This window comes from Phyllostomus discolor, chromosome 5, assembly GCF_004126475.2.
Source record: "Phyllostomus discolor isolate MPI-MPIP mPhyDis1 chromosome 5, mPhyDis1.pri.v3, whole genome shotgun sequence".
Taxonomy (NCBI): Eukaryota; Metazoa; Chordata; class Mammalia; order Chiroptera; family Phyllostomidae; genus Phyllostomus; species Phyllostomus discolor.
In genome coordinates, this window is record NC_040907.2 from 102,806,525 (window position 1) to 102,825,802 (window position 19,278).

Genomic DNA, 19,278 nt, shown 5'->3' on the forward strand with positions numbered 1-19,278 from the left:
GACTGAGCAGTGCCTCCCAGAGGAGACACAGAGGTCTCACCCTCTCAATCGCAATAGAAGTTCCCTCTAGAGGTAGGGGAAGGAGTTACAGGTGGTCTTGCCAGAAGTTGGTCCCCTGAGGCATCCTGGGTCCTTTAGCTGATAAAAAACCAGAGACAGATCCAGAAAGACGTCAGAAGGCAAACTCCAACAGCTGAGATGAATCTCACCTTGCTCTTCCTCAGAACTTACATGTTTTCTTTCTTTATTTCTTCTTTTTTCCCATTCATATAGCCTTTTAATATTTCTCCTTTCATTTTATGTGTATTCCAACTAACTCACTACTCAATCTTTTCTTTTTTATTCTTTTTATTCAGATTAGATATAAACATATACTTATATATTATTCAGATTAAAAATATTTTTATTCAGATTATATATGTATATTTAATATTATTGTTATCCAAAATGCCACCTAGCACCCTTCTACAGTCTTCCTCCATTTATCCATCTTCCTAGCCTGTCTTATTGTTGTTGTAAACTTTATTTTCTCTGACACTATGCCATGTTCCCATTCCTTACTTTTACTGTTTTTCCACCATCTATCCTCACAAAAGAATTGTTCCTTCCTTGAGGAAGCTCACATTCTTTTCCCCCTTATTATAATAGTCTTATTTCCTTTCCACTTTTATACATTGTGTTTAGTTTGGTGAGGATACAATGGTTATTGCTGTTCTTCTCCAATGGAATTGCTATTTGTTCAATATTTCTTTGCACTTTGAATCCCATAGGATACTCTCCCTCTGCCTTACTTCATTTTGCCTCCTGATTGCCCTTTATCAGTTGAGTTAGGAATTTTATTTTACTTTTTTCCCCTTTCTTAGCTTGGGATTTACTCTTACTACTTTTCTCCCCTCATCCTCTGAAAATCATTTTTATTTTCTGTAGACATCTTATATTCACTTTTCTCTTTTGTACAATATTCTTATTCTCTTTCCACCTTTATTAATCTTCACTGTGCTGTCACTGCTATTGACCCTGCTGTGTTTTTTTTTCTGCAGTTTTGTTCCTGTTGGTTCAATACCTTTTTAAACTTTACTTCAACTTCATAGTAGACTCTTCCCTTTTCTTGGTTCTGTTTTGTGATCATGCTTCCACGATTTACTTCTTTTAAATTGTGTTCTCTCCCTTTCTTTGCCTCATTTCCATTCCCTAAATTTTTATTTCTCCTCCCCGTTCCCACTCAAAATCATTTTCCCTCTTTATTTATCTCATATTTCCCTTTTCCTATCTTATAATATCCTTAATCTCTCTTTGCCTTTAATAATCTTTGCTCAATTGCAGTTGATATTGCTGATGTGGTGGAGGGGGGTTTCTGCTGGCATGGATTTGGTTTTTCTAGTACTATTGCTTTGTCAACCAACACCTCTACAGCAACATACAAGATGTGGTAGGAGTTGTGACTACCAGTAAGCCAGTAGGAAGGGAGAGTCCATCAATGATGAGCCAACAACAAGCATGACCCAAACAACAGAGAGCCTACACAAACTGAATAAAGGATAACCCTAGAGCATCCAGATAAAGGGATCAATGAGAATTCACCGAGTTCCACAGAACTCCTAACACAGAAGTCCACTGCACAAAAACAGGAAGGCAAAGCAGAACATCTTGACATGAAGAAACAAACAAAAATTGTCACCTAAAGTGGGGAGAAAAAGGAAGAACCCCAAATCAAAGGTAATGGAGGAAACCCCAGAAAAGGGGGTAATAAAATTCAGGCAAGAAATTTATCTGACACAGAAATTTTAAAAAAATGGTTACAAGGATGCTCAAGGAACTCAGTGAAAACTACAAGGATCTAAGTGGGAAACTACAACAGCATGAGAAAGGAAAATGAAAATATAAAAAAGAACTAGGAGGAAATGAAGAATACAATATCTGAAAAAAATACACTAGAAGGAATTAAATGCAGGATGGATGAGGCAGAGAACCAAATCAGCCAGCTGGAAGATAAGGTAAAAGAAACACACATGCAGAGCAACAAGATGAAAAAAGACTCACAAAGAATGAGGATGACGTAAGGGAACTTAAGGACAACATGAAACATAACAACATTCACATCACAGGAATACCAGAAGGAGAAGAAAAGAAGCAAGGATAAAAAACGTGCTTGAAAAACTAATGATGGAAAACTTCCCTAACTAGGTAAAAGGAAAAGTCATGCAAGTTCAGGAAGCAACCAATCCAGATGAACCCAAAGAGGACTACTCTAAGACATCATAATTAAAATGCCAAAAGTTAATGAACAAAGGGAGAATCTTAGAGGTAGTATGGGAGAAACAATAGCAATATACAAGGGAGCTACATAAGGCTAGCAGCTGATTTCTCAATAGAAACACTACAAGCCAGGAGGAAATGCCAAGAAATATTCTAAGCAACAAAAAGCAAAGACCTGCAGCTAAGACTACTCAACCAAGAAAGGCTATAATTTAAAATGGAAGATGAAATAAGTAATTTCCCAGAAAAATGAAGGCTGAAACAATACACCTCCATCAAACCAGCATTCAAGACATGCTAAAGGGACTGCTTTAAGAGATAGGGGAAAGGGTGACAGAGAGAGGAACTCAGCTATAAAGAGAAAAATGTCAATGAATAATTACCTATCAATAATAACCTTAAATTTAAATGGACTAAATTATCCAATCAAAAGGAATAGGGTAGCTGAATGAATAAGTAAATCTGACCCACACATATGCTTTCTACAAGAGACCTACCTTAGAACAAAAGAACTAAACAGACTGAAAGTGAAGCGTTGTAAGAAAATATTCCAAGAAAATGGGCAGGAAAAGAAAGCCAGGGTAGCAATACTTATATAAGACAAAAATAGACTTGAAAGGAAAGCTCATAAAAAGAGACACAGAAGTCACTTCATATACCTAATGGAGGAATCTATTTACAAGACATAAACAGACACTAAACTCCTCAACAAATATTGGCAAACTGCAGCCAGCAATACATTAAAAAGAACATACACCATGATCAAGAGGGATTCATCCCAGGGATGCAAGGATGGTACAATATTCACAAATCAATAAACCATAATACATCACATAAACAAAAAGAAAGACAAAAATTACATGATCATATCAATAAATGTGGAAAAAGTATTCTATAAAGTACATCTATTTATGATAAAAAACACTCAGCAAAGTGGAAACAGAGGGAGCATACCTCAACATAATAAGGCCATATATGAGAAACCTACAGCCAACATCATACTCAATGGGCAAAAACTAAAAGCTTTCCCCTACTAAGATCAGGAAAAAGACAAGGGGCTTTGCTCTCACTACTTTCTATTCAATATAGTATGGAAGTTCTAGCAACAGTGATTAGACAAGAAAAAGAAATAAAGGCATTCAAATTGGAAAGTAGGAAGCAAAACTGTCATTGTTTTGCAGAAGACATGATGGTGTACAGAGAAAACTGGATATACTCCTCAAAAAACTGCTCAATCTAATTAAGTGTCTTTGGCCAAACAGTGGGATAAAAAGTCAATATTCAGAAATCAAAGCCATTTTGTACACAAACAATGAAATATCAGAAACAGAAATCAGAAAAAAAATCCCATTTGATATAGCAACAAGAAAAATAAAGTGCCTAGGAAAAAATCTAAAAAGTGAGGTAAAAGATATGTATTCAGAAACCCACAAAACACTGTAGAAAGAAATTAAAAAAGACACAAATAAAGACACATATATGGGTGCATATACAGTGTTCATGGATTGGAGGAATTAACATCATCAAAATGTCCACACAACCGAAAGTAATTTATAGATTCAACACAGTCCCTATTAAAATACCAATGACATAATTCATAGAACAAACATTTCAAAAATTTATATGGAACCATAAACCACCCTGAATAGTCTCAGAATTTTGAGAAAGAATGAAACAGAAGGTATCACTATACCTGACATCAAACTATAATACAGGGCCATGGTAATGAAAACAGTGTGGTACCAGCAGAAGAACAAACATATAGAATAATGGAACAGAATGGAGAGCTCAGAAATAAACCTATGTCACTGTGGTCAATTAATATTTGACAAAGAAGGCAAGAACATAAAATGGAGTAAACATAGTCTCTTCAGTGAATGGTGTTGGACATACGGACAGCTACATGCAACAAATGAAATTCGACCACCAAATTACACCATACACAAAATAACTCAAGATGGATAACAGCGTTAAATATAAGTCTTGACAACATAAAAACCCTAGAAGAGAATATAGACAGGAAAATTTCAGATATTCCATGCAGCAATATTTTCAGCAATACTTCACTTCCCCTAGGGCAAGAGACATAAAGAAAGAATAAAGAAATGGAACTACATCAAATGAAAATGCCTCTTCATGGCTTGAGAAAAACATCAACCAAAGGAAAAGGGGACCAATTGTATGGGAAAACATATGCCAATGATATCTTAGACAAGGGTTGATCCAAAAATATATGAAGAACTCACATGACTCCACACCAGAAAGACAAACAATCCAATTAAATATTGGACAAAGGACCTGAACAGACGCTTCTCCAAGGAGAACATACAGATGGCCCAGTGACACATGAAAAAGTGCTCAGCATCACAAGCCATCGGAGAGATGCAAATTAAAACCACAATGAGACACCATTTCACACTGGTCAGAATGGCCATCATAACCAAATCCACAAACAAATGCTGGTGAGGTGGTGGAGAAAAGGGACCCCCGTACACTGTTGGTCAGAATGCAGACTGGTGCAGCCACTGTGGAAAACGGCAAGGAATTTCAGCAAAAAACTAAAGATGGAACTCCCTTTTGATCCAGTCATCCCATGGCTGGGATTATACCCTAAGAATCCTGAAACACCAATTCAAAAGAATGTATGTACCCCAATGCTCAAATCAGCATTATTTACAATAGCCAAGTACTGGAAACAGCCTAAGTGTCCATCAGTAAACGGGTGGATAAAAAAACTGTGGTACATTTATGCAATGGAATACTATGCAGCAGAAAGAAAGAAGGAACTCTTATCCTTTGTGACTGCATGGATGGAACTGTAGAGTATTATACTAAGTGAAGTAAGGCAAGCCATGAAAGGCAAACACCACATGATATCACCTCTGAGTGGAACCTAATGGACAAAACAAAGGGGCTGAATAGAACCAGAGATATGGAACTAAGTTACAAATCACAGTGACTGGAGGGAAGGTGAGGGCGGGACAACAGGGGAAGGAAGAGAAGGGGCAAGTAAGGAACATGTAAAAGGATCATGTAAAGGACACATATAAAGAATCCCTGAGCAGGGACCACAGGGTGCTGATTGACTGTGGGACTGAGGTTTTATGGAATGGTTAGTGTAGGGAGAGGATGTGGAAAAATTTGGGACCACTGTAATTGAACAACAATAAAAAAATAAAATAAATTCCCAATGGTGCCTTATATTTTATCAGGATTGCTCTAGCTACCACATTCTGGAGTGAATATACAAGAGGAAGGATAGAAGCAGGAAGACCAATCAAGATGTTCTGCAGTAATCCATGTGTGATAAGATAGTACTCAGCACAGAATGGTTAAATTGGAGATTGTACTTAGTTGTTGGATTCTCGGTATATTGTAAAGGTAAAGTCACCAGGAATTTCCTGACAGGTTGGATATAAAAAATAGAAAATGAGAGGAGATAAAGATATGCCTGAGGTGTTTGGTTGGCTTAATCAGCTTTAAGGATGGAATGGTCATATATTAAGATAAAAACAGGGCAGTTTGTTTTAAAGGGTGGATCTTGAGCTTCCTCATGGTCATGCTACATTTGAGATGTTTAGTAGGCATCCAAGTGGATATATCAGAGAGGCAGCTGGAGTTCAAGAGCAATGTCTGAGTCTTTGATGTAAATTTTGGAGTTGTTGGCCAATGATGTCATATTGGTCAAGGTACAGTCAGGAAATAGGAACCAGAGAGTAATTTGAACAGGAAAAGTTTATATTAACAATTATTAACTACAACAGAGAATTGGAGCAACAAGGCATGAGCTACAAAAAAAAAACTTCAAAGAATATGATAGAAGATCTAAGGAGTAGCCACTACCCTAGAGCATAGAAAGGGCCCAGGAAGAGTCTCCTCTTCCCTCTACCCAGCAGGGTTCCACACCCCATTGGAGGAGTATGGCCATGGCCTACTGGTGCTGGGAGTCCCTGTGGCACTGTACCACTGGAACTTATTGATAATCTCTCTCTAGGTGTTGGGAAAGGGGAGGTGTTTCAGAAGAGTCACTTCATGACAGGCCTGCTGGAACATGGTGGGGAGAATGAGTAAGGGTGTTGCTGGCCAGCAAGTATTGGAAGCATCAGTCCGGGAGAAGTCGCCCACCTGCAGAAAGCAGAGCAGAGCCAGAAAGAAAATCTGCTTATTCCTGAAAAGTCTCTCCATCTCCCTCTACTGACAAAACTTAACATCATGCTAGAATGAAAGGAAAAATATTTTAAGGGCCCAACTCCATTTTTGCCTAGTGGGCAATGAAGAATGAATTTGTAGCAGAGATATAAAAATTGATAACCAATACAGATGGCATATAAAAATACAAGACAGAATAACATCACCCAAGATAGGGAATAAATATAGACACAGAAGAAAAAAAGAATAAAGTCTTACTTAAATAGGTCAGGTAGGAGTGGAAGTACCAGTAAACGCCACTGAGAGGAAAATAAGTCGGGTTAGTAGGTGGTGTTCTGAGAGCAAAGTGAACCTAAAGCAGTATAGGAGAGGAACCAGAGAACACATCGACAATTCTTGTGAAATTTTGTTACAAGGTAATGTAGAGAAAAGGTGTAGCATCTGGTATAGGAAATAGGGTCAAGAGGAGTTTATTTGTTTTGAAGATGAAAGAAACAACTGCATGCTGTAGGATGATGAGAATAGTAAAAACTGATGATGTTGGGAAAAGAAGAGACTAGCTGGAGAGATGCCCTGGAGATAATAGGATCCAGCATTCAAGTGCAGGATTTGTTTAGGTGGATACAATAAGTTCATCTACTGTAATAAGCAGGGAGCAGAAGAGGGCATTAATAAATATGGTGGCAGAAGTTGGCAGTGGTGAGAGTTTCTACATCCATTTCCATAGTGAAGTTGGATGGGCGGGTAGTGAGGAAGACTAAAGGGAGAAGAGAGGTAAGAAATACTCATATGGAAGAATGGCTTAGACCAAGCAAAGGTTAGCATTATTAAAGTGAGGGCATTCAGCGTGAATCTGGGTTTTCCCCTAGCCATGTTTAGTTGCACTACTGTAGCATAGAGGTGGAGAATTGGGTTTCTCCAGCATTCTCATTTTACTAAGCAGATGTGGTAAGGTGACAGGGAGATGAGGGGGTTAAGAAAATATGCAGCAGACTCCTGATAATGATTGACCATAGAGTATAAGCTAGTTTACTAGGGAGGGAGGGGAAGTCATCAAGGGAGGAAGGTACTACGATGTGGGTTGGAGGTACAGGTAAGGGTACAGGACTTTTGGTTTCTGGGAGTAACCTGGAAAATTAGGAGGTGGTAGTCAGAGTGGGATGTTTCAGGGTTTGCAGACCTTAGACCTAACAAGTTCTGGGGTATGACTATAAGGGCTGTGAGATATGTGGAGCCAAGCAAGCAGATGTTAGAAGGATTATCTGTACACTGAAATCTCCAAGAAGTAAGATGGATAGCATTCAAGTTATAAAACTATAAGCACTTCACAGATGAGGAAAGTGTGCACCCTGGAAGGTAGCCTCTCTAGTATAGCAGAATGTATAGTGACACTCAGTGGGATGCCTGTGACATACAGAGGGAGAAAAAAGGCTTACTGTAAGGGCATGAAGTATGGGGGCGGGTTTTAATGACTAGACTGCACTCAAGTTTTGTGGGGCAGAAGAACTGTGCCCTGTGGGGCAGTGGTAGAATACTGAAAACCTCCAAGATAAGAGGTAGATAGAAACTCTGTAGGCACAAGAGCATCCAGCTCACCCGAGAAAGGGGTTAGATAACATCCAAGGCAGTCCTTCATGTGGGAATGGACAAATTTGTGCCAGAAGAAACCTGCAAGAGGCTGCATTCTTTCATGGAAAGCCCCTTTCCCAGGAACAGAGAAAGGCAGAGGCATTTCATGTTGAGTCAGCTTATTCTTGCCCTCAGAGTCGGTTTGTCCTGGCAAAGGAGGGAATTATAGCATGAATGGAGCCCAAGAAATGTCCATCTCTGTCCCCTTTAAGGTTGACCAAGCAGATAAGTCACAGAGACCCAATTGAGTGGCATTCCACTAGGCCAGTTTGGGGATGGGGACGGTGCCTCTCGGATGAACAGAACAAAATGTTACTCCAGGCTTTATCCTGCACCAAGGAAGAGGTGCCAGGCTGCACTGTCATCATGGCCTCCCTGGTCACTCTGGCGTCTGTAGCACAGTATGCTGGGAATCTCACATCGGACGTATAGTACCATATTTTGCCATGTAAAATGCACTCTCGTGTGTAACCCACACCCACATTTTTGGTCCAAACTTTCAGGAAAATATCTTTCATTTAACTTTTAATTTGATTATTTATTTATTTACTTATATTTGTAAAGATTTTATTTTTACAGAGAGGGGAAGGGAGGGAGAAAAAGGGAGACAAACATCAATGTGTGGTTGCCTCTCACAAGCTCCCTACTGGGGACCAGGCCCGCATCCCAGGCATGTGACCTAACTGGGAATCGAACCTGACACTCTGGGTCACAGGCTGGCACTCAATCCTAACAAATCCACTGAGCTCCATCAACCAGGGCTAATTATTTATATTTGGATACTTATTTTTATATTATAAAGAAATTTTAGCATTCTTTTGAACATATTGTGGTATAAGAAATCCAATGTAACAAAAATATATATAAACACAAAAACAGATACTAGGTATTTACTCATATACAATGCACATCCTTATTTCCCCCCAAAAAATTTTGGGAAAAAATTATTGGCCATTATACACAGCAGAATACGGTAATTGCTGTGGAGGGCGGCCCCAGTGCCCTTTCTTCCGTGGGCAGTCAGGGCGGCTGGGAAGAAACGCTTCGCCCATACGTCACTCGCGGCCAACCATTAGCCAATCATAAGTCTTCCTTGTGGTTCTCCCTGGAAAGTCCTCCCCCACGGGTCTCTTTCTTCTGCCCTCGCCTTGTTTCCTGTCCTCGGTTACAGTACTCGCTTAAGGCGTCCTTCCTTTTCCGGCTGTCCTCCATGCGGGCCTGAGGGAGAGTATCGGTTGTAAACTAGGTAAGTGCCTGTGGCCTGAGGAAGGAGGATGTAATGGGGTCCTCTGGAGTTGGGGCCGCTGGGAGGGTCGCGTGTGGAGCGCCTAAGGTCCTCGTTCAGTCTCTCGGGCGGTCTCCTCCCGACGAGTGACTCAGCGGCAGCTGCGGGGTAAGTGCTCCGAAGTCGTTGAATGAATTTGTATTGAGACCCTAGACTGGGAGAAAAGATGGGAGGGAGGTTGAGTGGTCATTCATGGCGGAATAATACTAGCCGGTGATTTAGACTTGAGCCACATCTCTTTAATTCCAACATGTGTTTTCTCCCCCCTCACCTCCGCCTCCCAAAAGAAGAAAGTCATCAAGTACGTACAAGTTTGAAACCCAAAGTGTAGAGAGAAAAGTAATGGCCTAGAGTCACATACCTATTTAGTTTCAAAGTGCTCCAGGAATCCAGCTCTCCTAACTCCCGAGTAGTATTTCTTGATGTTATGTGGTGTATATCGACTTGCTAAATATTTCCGCTGGCGTGTGTGGAAATCCCACTGACCTACTGTGTAACCTTCTCATGTGGGCCTTACTGCATGGCTCTGAAGACATTAGTTTGAATTTCTCCACTGGTCAGATCTTAGCTGTAGTCATCTCCCGGCACAGTGCTTAGCACATCATAGGCAGACACAGATTTTCTGAACTGAAGTTAATTCAGTAACTCAATTTGATGACGTGATCCCCCGTTCCTCCTTTTGTTAACCATACTGTCTCGCAGCCTGATTTCCTTAAAAAACTAAACCTAGTGGTCCCAATTTATGGGGCATGAATTATTAGGAAGTTCAGAAATCATGAGGGTCTTTAGGCATCATCCACAACCAACCATATCTCACAGAGGTAGTACTGTTTTTTAAATGTGTATGGGTGATTATAATTTAGAAGTTCTACAGAATCAAGAAAAATAATACTGCTATCATGTTGGAGGGTTGTTAAAATGCTTTAATTTTTTAAAATAAAATATCTTAAAAATAGTGTACATTTGGAGCTACTTCTTTAGTCCAATTGATGCTTAGGGCTGAGCCTGTCCAGTATGGTAACTGCTAGCCACATATGAATTGAATTAATTAAAATTTTCAGTTTCTCAGTTTCACTTGGTACAGCATGTGACTAGTGGCTACTGTGTTGAAAAGTATAGCTGTAGATGTTTCCATCATTGTAGAAATGGAACAATGTTGATGTAGAAACTTAAGATGAATAGGTGGTAACCTAAGCAGAGGTAACCGAATTTATAGCATAGCAGAGCATGAATTTGGACATAATATTAAGTAGTGCCTACTGATGTTGGGTGAACAAATACATAACTTTTTAAAGAAAAAAAATGAAATTTACTGTTTTTTCCTGGGTGTTGTCTGGATTATAAAATACTTCCCCCACCCCCATCTCATTCAATGTAGGTTAGAGTTACTTGTGAATTGGTAAAAAAGTCACCATGGAAGCTAAGGACCAGAAGAAACACAGAAAGAAAAACAGTGGGCCCAAACCTGATAAGAAAAAGAAACGACATTTGCAAGATCTCCAACTAGGTGATGAAGAAGACACCCAGAAGAGAAACCCCAAAGCTTTTGCAGTCCAATCTGCTGTACGGATGGCTCGATCCTTTCACAGGTACATTTAGCTGGATTCTAGTGGTTCTTTGATTTTTTTTTCTTTTTAAACAGTAAGAGTTTCTTCAGGTGATTTTTTGATTTATGAGTCTCTTCAGCTCTGATGGACATGGGGATGCATGCCATATTTCTTTTATAAAAATATAAGAAATATTTCCTGTGGAAGCTGCCTTGCCACCAGCATCTGTATACTGATTGGCTTTTTTTTTCCCCAAGAAAAAAAGCTTAGTAGTAGTTTTTCTTTATAGAATTTATATGCCTGTAAACTTTAAAGAATTTCTATGGTAATCAGTGTGCTTATTTTTTTTTCCCCTCTGGGTATGTTTTATATAGTTGTAATGTGTAATATTAAATAGCTTTATTTAATGAATCCTTACTATGTACCAAGAAGTATACTTTAAACATGATTGAATTATATTCTTCTAGTAGGAGAGCCAAATTTTAACTCCATAGTCTCTGTTCTTACTCATTATAATTCACTGTCTCCATGTATGTCCTTTTTCTTTTTAACTACTGTAATCAACTAATAAAACTATACAATATTCTACACTGTTGAAGTGGTTATTTGGGCTGGAGCCAGAAGTTAACAAGTTAATTGTATCTATATATTGTCCACTCTGCTCTCTTTAAAATCTTTACTTATAAGGATAATGCCTTTTATATTTTGAAAATGAATATACTTTTTTTTTACAAATAGGACTCAGGATTTGAAGACAAAAAAGCATCATGTTCCAGTAGTTGATCGAACTCCACTAGAGCCCCCTCCAATAGTGGTGGTGGTGATGGGACCTCCAAAAGTTGGAAAGAGCACTTTGATTCGGTGCCTCATTCGTAACTTCACCAGGCAGAAGCTGACGGAAATCAGAGGCCCTGTAACAATTGTGTCAGGTGGGAGGGTGCTACCCAAGACTAACATGGCAGGTGGTGTTGTCTGAGAAGCATGCTTGTCTTTGTTGAACCTTTTTTTTTTAATCCTCACTTGAGGATACATTTATTGATCTGAGAGAGAGAGAGAGAGATGGGCGGTGGGGATGTTGGGGGGAGAGATATCAATGTGAGAAACATCAGTTAGTTTCCTCCTGTATGCGTCCCAAGCAGGGATCAAACCTACAATGTATGTTCCCTGACTAGGGATGGAATCCTTAACCTTTTGGTGTGTGGGACAATGCTCCAACCAACTGACTCACACAGCCAGGGCTATTGAACAATTTTTTTTAACTGGTAAATACTAAAGTAATACTGTCACTTCATACTACCTCTCTTGTAGTTAGTTACTAAGTTGGCTGTAGCTTCAGAAAAAGATAGATTCCTAGAGATAATAATGATGTACATGTATACCTTATTCTGACTGCAGTGTGGATATGCTAGGTATGCTCCTCTGAAAGGCTTGGCAGTCTGGGCATGCTGGCTTGGTTGTGGGAGCACCTTCACTTAACAGATAGCAGGTACTTCCATTGTGGAAGTAAGGGAATTTTTCTCTTTTTTTTTTTTCCTGTAAGAGTTTATCTGCTTTGGAAGATGGTACCCTGTCTAAATTTGAAGGAAGATGAAACAGATTCTTAAAATGACAGTGGTAGACTCTGACCTTTTTTTTAAATTTATTTATTTTTAGAGAGAAGGGAAGGGAGGGAGAAAGAGAGGGAGAGAAACATCAGTGTGTGGTTGCCTTTTATGTGGCCCTCACTGGGGACCTGGCCTGCAACCCAGGCATGTGCCTTGATTGGGAATTGAACCGGCAACACTTTGGTTCCCAGCCTGTGCTCAATCCACTGAGCTACACCAGCCAGGGCAGAATCTGAAATTTTATTGTAGCTAATGTACAGTTGACCCTGGAACTGCACAGGTCTACTTATGTGTGGATTTGTTTTGATAAATGTACAATTAGCTCTCTGCATTCCTAGGTTTCACGTCTGTGATTCAACCAACCATGGATCAAAAGAGTATTTTTGATCTGCGGTTAGGAGTCTGAATGTGGATGCCAACTGTGTGCATTGTCATATGCCATTTTATGTAAGGCAATTGAGCACCTGTGGATTTTGATATCTATGGGCATTTTGGAACCAATTCCCCATAGATACCAAGGGATGACTGAAGTTTTGGGGGAGTCAAAAGTTATATGTAGATTTTCCACTGCTCAGAGATGTAGTTCTAACCTCCTCATTCAAGAGTCAGCTGTAGTAGGACTGAGGCTTTTCTTTGTTTTTAAGACATTCTATTATGATTTTTTAGCTATAATGGAAACAGGATATTTTGATAGAGATAGAAGTATTAGCCCACTGCAGGACAGCAGGATCAGGGTCATGAAACCTACCTGTTTGCCCATTTTAGTTGGAATTTTACCTGCTTGAGCACTTTATTCATGTGAGTAGGCTTCTGGTAATGTTTTAAAATTAGAGAACATAGCATGAAAACCAAGATTGAATATATTTTATCAGTTTTTGCCTATAAAAATGAACGTTTTGCCTACTCCTTCCTGTAAGTATATATGGTGTTTTACTGGATGCAGTTAAAAAATGTTAGAGTTAATGGGTATATTTTTTCAAGATTTCTTTAAAAGTAAAATTTTTATCTTTTCCACTTACAGGTAAAAAGCGTAGACTCACCATTATTGAATGTGGATGTGACATTAACATGATGATTGACCTGGCTAAAGTAGCAGATTTGGTAAGGTGGTGTAGGCAGTAGAATTTTTGATGGGGACTTAGACCAGTGTAGTCCCATGTTGATTATTTATCCCATGTTGAAGAGAAGAAAGGTTTATAATTACTAGAGAAATGTATTATCAGGGATGTAACAGGTGTTTGAATTGATGATGATGGTCATGATAATTATTTTTATAATAAAAATAGATGGTGCACAATGAATTTTAAAATCTAAAAGCAAATCACAGGACAGAGAAAACCTTTAACCATCATAGCCAATAAAAGCCCATTGAGATACACATACGTGCATACATACATACATAACAAGAGTAAGTACCATTACTTAGTTTCTTACTGGGCACTGTGTTTTCTACAACTTTAGCTTATCAAATCCCCTAGTCTGCCTTAGAGATAAATAGGAATTATCTCCAGTTTACATATAATGAAATCAAGGATCCCAGAAGTTAAATAATTTTTAGGGGGTGGGAGCTCTGCTCTTGGATGATTTCAGAACTTCCTCCATTCTCCTCCATTCTCCATTCTAAAAGACTGTGATAAAATAAATACATGGATTGCCCTTGAGGAGTTGTGAGAGTTTGTAATAAAAAAATGTATACAGTACTCAACATATGGAAATTGTGCAGCTTCAGTTGCATTGTTCATCAATTATTTTTTAAACTAGCAAAAATAAAGCCAAAATGAAAAATAAGTTAAGCCATATAAAGAGTGGGGAAACAAGACATTTTTTCTTATTGTTCAGTTACAGTGTTCCAAAGTTTTCCTTTTGCTTTTCCCTACCCTGCCCCGCCTCAGAGTTAATCCCCACCCTATTGTCCTTGCCTGTGAGTCCTCTGTTCATGTTTCTTGATTTGCCCCGACCCTTACTTTCCCCATTTTCCCCCTCCACCCTCCCTCTGGTTACTCACAGTTCTTTATTTCCATGTCTCTGATTCTATTTTTCTTGCTTGCTTGTTTTGTTGATTAGATTCCTGTTATAGGCGAGATAATATGGTGTTTGTATTTCACCACCTAGCTTTTTTCACTTAGCATAATACTCTCCAATTCCATCCATGCTGTCACTAAGGGTAGGAGTTCTTTCTTTCTGCTCCATAGTATTCCATTGTGTAAATGAACCACAGTATTTTGATCTGCTCATTTACTGATGGACACTTAGGCTGTTTCTAGCACTCAGCTATTGTAAATAATGCTACTGTGAATATTGGGGTACATAGGTTCTCTGGTACAGGTGATTCAGGATTCTTAGGGTATAATCACAGCAGTGGGATCACTGGATCAAAAGGCAGTTCCATCTTGAGTGTTTTGGTGAAATCCCATACTGTTTTCCACAGTGGCTGCACCATTCTGCATTCCGACCAACAGTGTACTAGGGTTCCCTTTTCTCTACCACCTCACCATCCTCAACAACCTCTACCATCACATGTTTGTTGATTTATTAATGATGGCCATTCTACCTGATGTGAAGTGGTATCTCATTGTGGTTTTAATTTGCATCTTTCCAATGGCTAGTGATGTTGGGTACTTTTTCATGTGTCACTGGGCCATCTGCATGTTCTCCTTGGAGAAGTGTCTGTGCAGGTTCTTTGCCCATTTTTTAAATGAATTGTTTGTATTCCTGGAGTGAAGTCATGTGAGTTCTTCATATATTTTAGAGATCAAACCATTGTCTGAGGTATCATTTCCAAATATGTTTTCCCATACAGTTGGTTCCCTTTTCATTGATATTCTTTTTATCATTGCAAAAGCTTTTTAATTTTGCTGTAGTCCCATTTGTTTATTCTTTCTTTTATATCCCTTGCCCTAGAGCAGGAGTATCAAACTCATTTTCACCAGGGGTCACTTCACCCTTGCAGTTTCCTTCAAAGGGCCGAAATAATTTTAGGACTGTATAAATGTAACTACACTTTTAACTGTTAAAGAGTTGAAATTGTATTCGGCCCTTTAGAGGCAACTGTGAAGCTGATGTGGCCCCCGTTAAAATGAGTTTGACACCACTGCCCTAGAGGATGTATCGGTGAAAATGTTGCTGCATGGGATATCTGATTTTTCTGCTTATGTTCTCCTCTGGGACTTTTATGATGTCACTTCCTTTTTAAATTTATATTTATTTATTTATCTTTTATTGTTGCTCAACTACAGTTTTCTGCCTTTTCCCTCCACCCCTCCCCACCACCCCAGCCCTTCCCAGATCCTTCTCCTGTTTCCACCCCCACTTGTTATTATCCATGTGTCCATTTACAGGATTATATAATCCTGTAAACCCTTCACCCTTTGCCCCTATTATTTCCTCCCCTTCCCCCTCTGGTCACTGTCAGCCTGTTCTCAATTGCAGTGTTTTTGGTTATATTTTGCTTGCTTGTTCATTTTGTTGATTAGGTTCCAGTTAAAGGTGAGATCATATGGTATTTGTCTTTCACTGTCTGGCTTATTTCACTTAGCATAATGCTCTCCAGTTCTATCCATGCTGTTGCAAAGGGATAGGAGCTCCTTTTTTTCTCCTGTGTAGAATTCCATTGTGTAAATGTACCATAGCTTTTTGATCCATTCGTTTACTGGTGGGCACCTAGGTTGCTTCCAGCACTTGGCTACTGTAAATTGTGCTCTTATGAACATTGGGGTGCATAGGTTCTTTTGGATTGGTGTGTTAGGGTTCTTAGGATATAATCCTAGCAGTGGAATTGCCGGGTCAAAAGGCAGGTCTATTTTGAGATTTCTAAGGAAATTCCACACTGTTTTCCATAGTGGTTGCACCAGCCTGCAATCCCACCGACAGTGTAGTAGGGTCCCCTTTTCTCACAACCTCTCCAACACTTGTTTGGTGCTTTGTTTATGATGGCCATTCTCACTGATGTGAAATGGTATCTCATTGTGGTTTTAATTTGCATCTCTGATGGCTAGCAATATTGAGCATTTTTTCATATGTCTCTGGATTCTCTGTATGTCTTCCTTGGAGACGTGTATGTTCAAGTCCTTTGCCCATTGTTTAATTGGGTTGCTTGTCTCCTTAAGAGTGGAGTCGCGTGAGTTCTTTGTATGTTTTGGATATCAATCCCATTTCTGATGTATCATTGGCAAATATGTTTTCCCATATAGTTGGTTCTCTTTTCATTTTAATGCTGTTTTCTTTAGCTGTGCAGAAGCTTTTTATCTTGATGGGATCCCATTTGTTTATTCTTTCCTTTATATCCCTTGCTCTAGGGGACATATCAGTGAAAATACTGCTGCGTGGAATATCTGAGATTTTCCTGCCTGTGTTCTCCTTTAGGGCTTTAATGGCATCACAACTTACATTTAGGTCTTTTATCCACCTTGAATTTATTTTTGTGGTGTAAGTTGGTGGTCAAGTTTCATTTTTTTGCGGATAGCTGTCCAGATCTCCCAGCACCATTTGTTGAAGAGGCTATTTTTACTCCATTTTATCTTGCTGCCCCCTTTGTCAAATATTAATTGACCATAGAGACTTGGGCTTATTTCTGGGCTCTCTGTTCTGTTCCATTGTTCCATGTGTCTGTTCTTATGCCAGTACCAGGCTGTTTTGATTACAGTGGCCTTATAATACAGTTTGATATCAGATATTGTGATCCCTCCTACTTTGCTCTCTTTCTCAAAATTGCTGCATCTATTCAGGGTTATTTATGGTTCCATATAAGTTCATGAAGTGTTTGTTCTATATCTGTGAAATATGCCATTGGTAATTTATATAGGTATTGCACTGAATCTATACATTTCTTTGTGTAGTATGGACATTTTGATGATGTTAATTCTTCCAGTACATGAACACGGTATACATTTCCATTTGTTTGTCTTCCTTAATTTCTTTCTTCAGTGTTGTGTAGTTTTCTGAGTATACGTTACTACCTCCTTTGATAGGTTTATTCCTAGGTATTTTATTTTTCTTGTTGCTATAGGAAGTGGGATTATTTTTCCTGATATCTGTTGCTGATATTTCATTGTTGGTGTACAAACATGCCTTTGATTTCGGAATATTGAGTTTGTATCCCTTTGTTTTGCCAAATTCATTTCTTAGGTCAAGCATTTTTTTGGTGGCGTCTAAGGGTTTTCTATGTACACTATCATGTCATCTACAATGACAGTTTTGCTTCCTCCTTTCTAATTAGGATGTCTTTTATTTCTTTTTCTTGTCTGATTGCTGTGACTAAGACTTCCAATACTATGTTGAATAGAGGTGGTGTTAGTGGACATCCTTGTCTTCTTCCTGATCTTAGTGGGAAATCTTTTAGTTTTTGCCCATTGAGTATGATGTTCGCTGTAGGTCTTTAATATATGGCCCTTATTATGTTGAGGAATGCTCCCTCTATTCCCACTTTGTTGAGTGTTTTACTCATAAATGGGTTTCTTACCTCATCAAATGCTTTTTCTGCACCTATTGATATGATCATGTGATTTTTGTGTTTCCTTTTGTTTATGTGATGTATTGCGTTTATTGATTTGTGAATATTTTATCATCCTTGCATCCCTGGGACAAATCCTACTTGCTCATGGTGTATGGTCTTTTTAATGTATTGCTGGACATGGTTGGTCAATGTTTTGTTGAGGATTTTAGCATTATGCTCATCAGTGATATTGGCCTGAAGTTTTCTTTGGTGTGTCTTTATCTGGTTTTGGGATTAGGATGATGTTGGCTTCATAAAAAGAGTTTGGGAGTCTTTCATCTTCTTGGATTTTTGGAATAGTCTGAGGATAGGTATTAGCTCTTCCCTAAGTGTTTTGAAAAATTCTCCTGTGAAACTATGTGGTCTAGTACTTTTGTGTGCTGAGAGTTTTTTGATTAGTTCTTTAATTTCATAAGCTGTTATTGGTCTGTTCAGGCTTTCTGCTTGTTCTTCATTCAGTTTTTTTTAAAAAAGATTATATTTTTCTGGAAATTTGTCCATTCACCTAGGTTTTCAAATTTCTTGGCATGTGGTTCACAGTAATTTCTTACAGTCCTTTGTATTTCTGTGGTATTAATTGTAATCTCTCCTCTTTTATTTCAGATTGTGTTTTCTTGGGTACTCTTTCTTTTTTTTTTTCTTGGTGAGTCCACTTACAGTCTTGTCAATTTTGTTTATCTTTTCAAAGAACTAGCTGCTGGATTTATTGGTCCTTAGAATTGTGCTTTTAGTTTCTATGTTGTTTAATTCTGCTCTGATCTTGGTTATTTCCTTCCTTGTACTTGCTCTGGGATGTCTTTGTTCCTCGGGTTCATGTAGGTGTAGGGGTAGGTTGTTTATTTGAAATGTTTCTATTTTTTTTTTAGTAGGCCACTATCTATGCCTGTGAACTTCCCTCTCACGACTGCCTTCACTGTGTCCCATAAATTTGGGGTTGTAGTGAGTTCATTTTCATTTGTTTCCAGAAACCTTTTTTTTTTTTAAGATTTTATTTATTTGTTTTTAGAGAGGGAAGGGAGGGAGATAGAGAGAGAGAAAGAGAGAGAGAGAGAGAGAGAGAGAGAAAGAAAGAAACATCAATGTGCGGTTGCTGGGGTTTATGGCCTGCAACACAGGCATGTACCCTGGCTGGGAATCGAACCTGCAACACTTTGGTTCACAGCCCGCGCCCAATCCACTGAGCTATGCCAGCCAGGGCTTTGTTTCCAGAAACTTTTTGATTTCTTCCTTGGTCTCATTCTTGACTCATTCATTGTTTAATAGCATGCTATTCAATCTCCATGATTTTGAGTGCTTTGGGTTTTTTTCCCTTGGCAT

At 38.8% G+C, this 19,278-nt stretch overlaps 1 protein-coding gene across 4 annotated transcripts in view; it reads left to right on the top strand.

Moving 5' to 3' along the window:
• The first annotated feature begins 9,157 nt into the window (after positions 1 to 9,157).
• The window catches only part of BMS1 (BMS1 ribosome biogenesis factor), a 50,912-nt gene continuing 40,791 nt past the window's right edge, over positions 9,158 to 19,278 (top strand). For 3 of the 4 annotated variants that reach the window (XM_028511266.2, XM_036026667.1, XM_036026669.1), the window contains exons 1-4: positions 9,158 to 9,280; positions 10,698 to 10,908; positions 11,605 to 11,795; positions 13,492 to 13,571. In XM_028511266.2, the coding sequence (XP_028367067.1) occupies positions 10,733 to 10,908; positions 11,605 to 11,795; positions 13,492 to 13,571 (447 nt within the window). In that variant the 5' untranslated portion in view covers positions 9,158 to 9,280; positions 10,698 to 10,732. The remainder of the gene's footprint in view (positions 9,281 to 10,697; positions 10,909 to 11,604; positions 11,796 to 13,491; positions 13,572 to 19,278) is intronic. The other variant, XM_028511267.2, reaches the window with a different exon arrangement.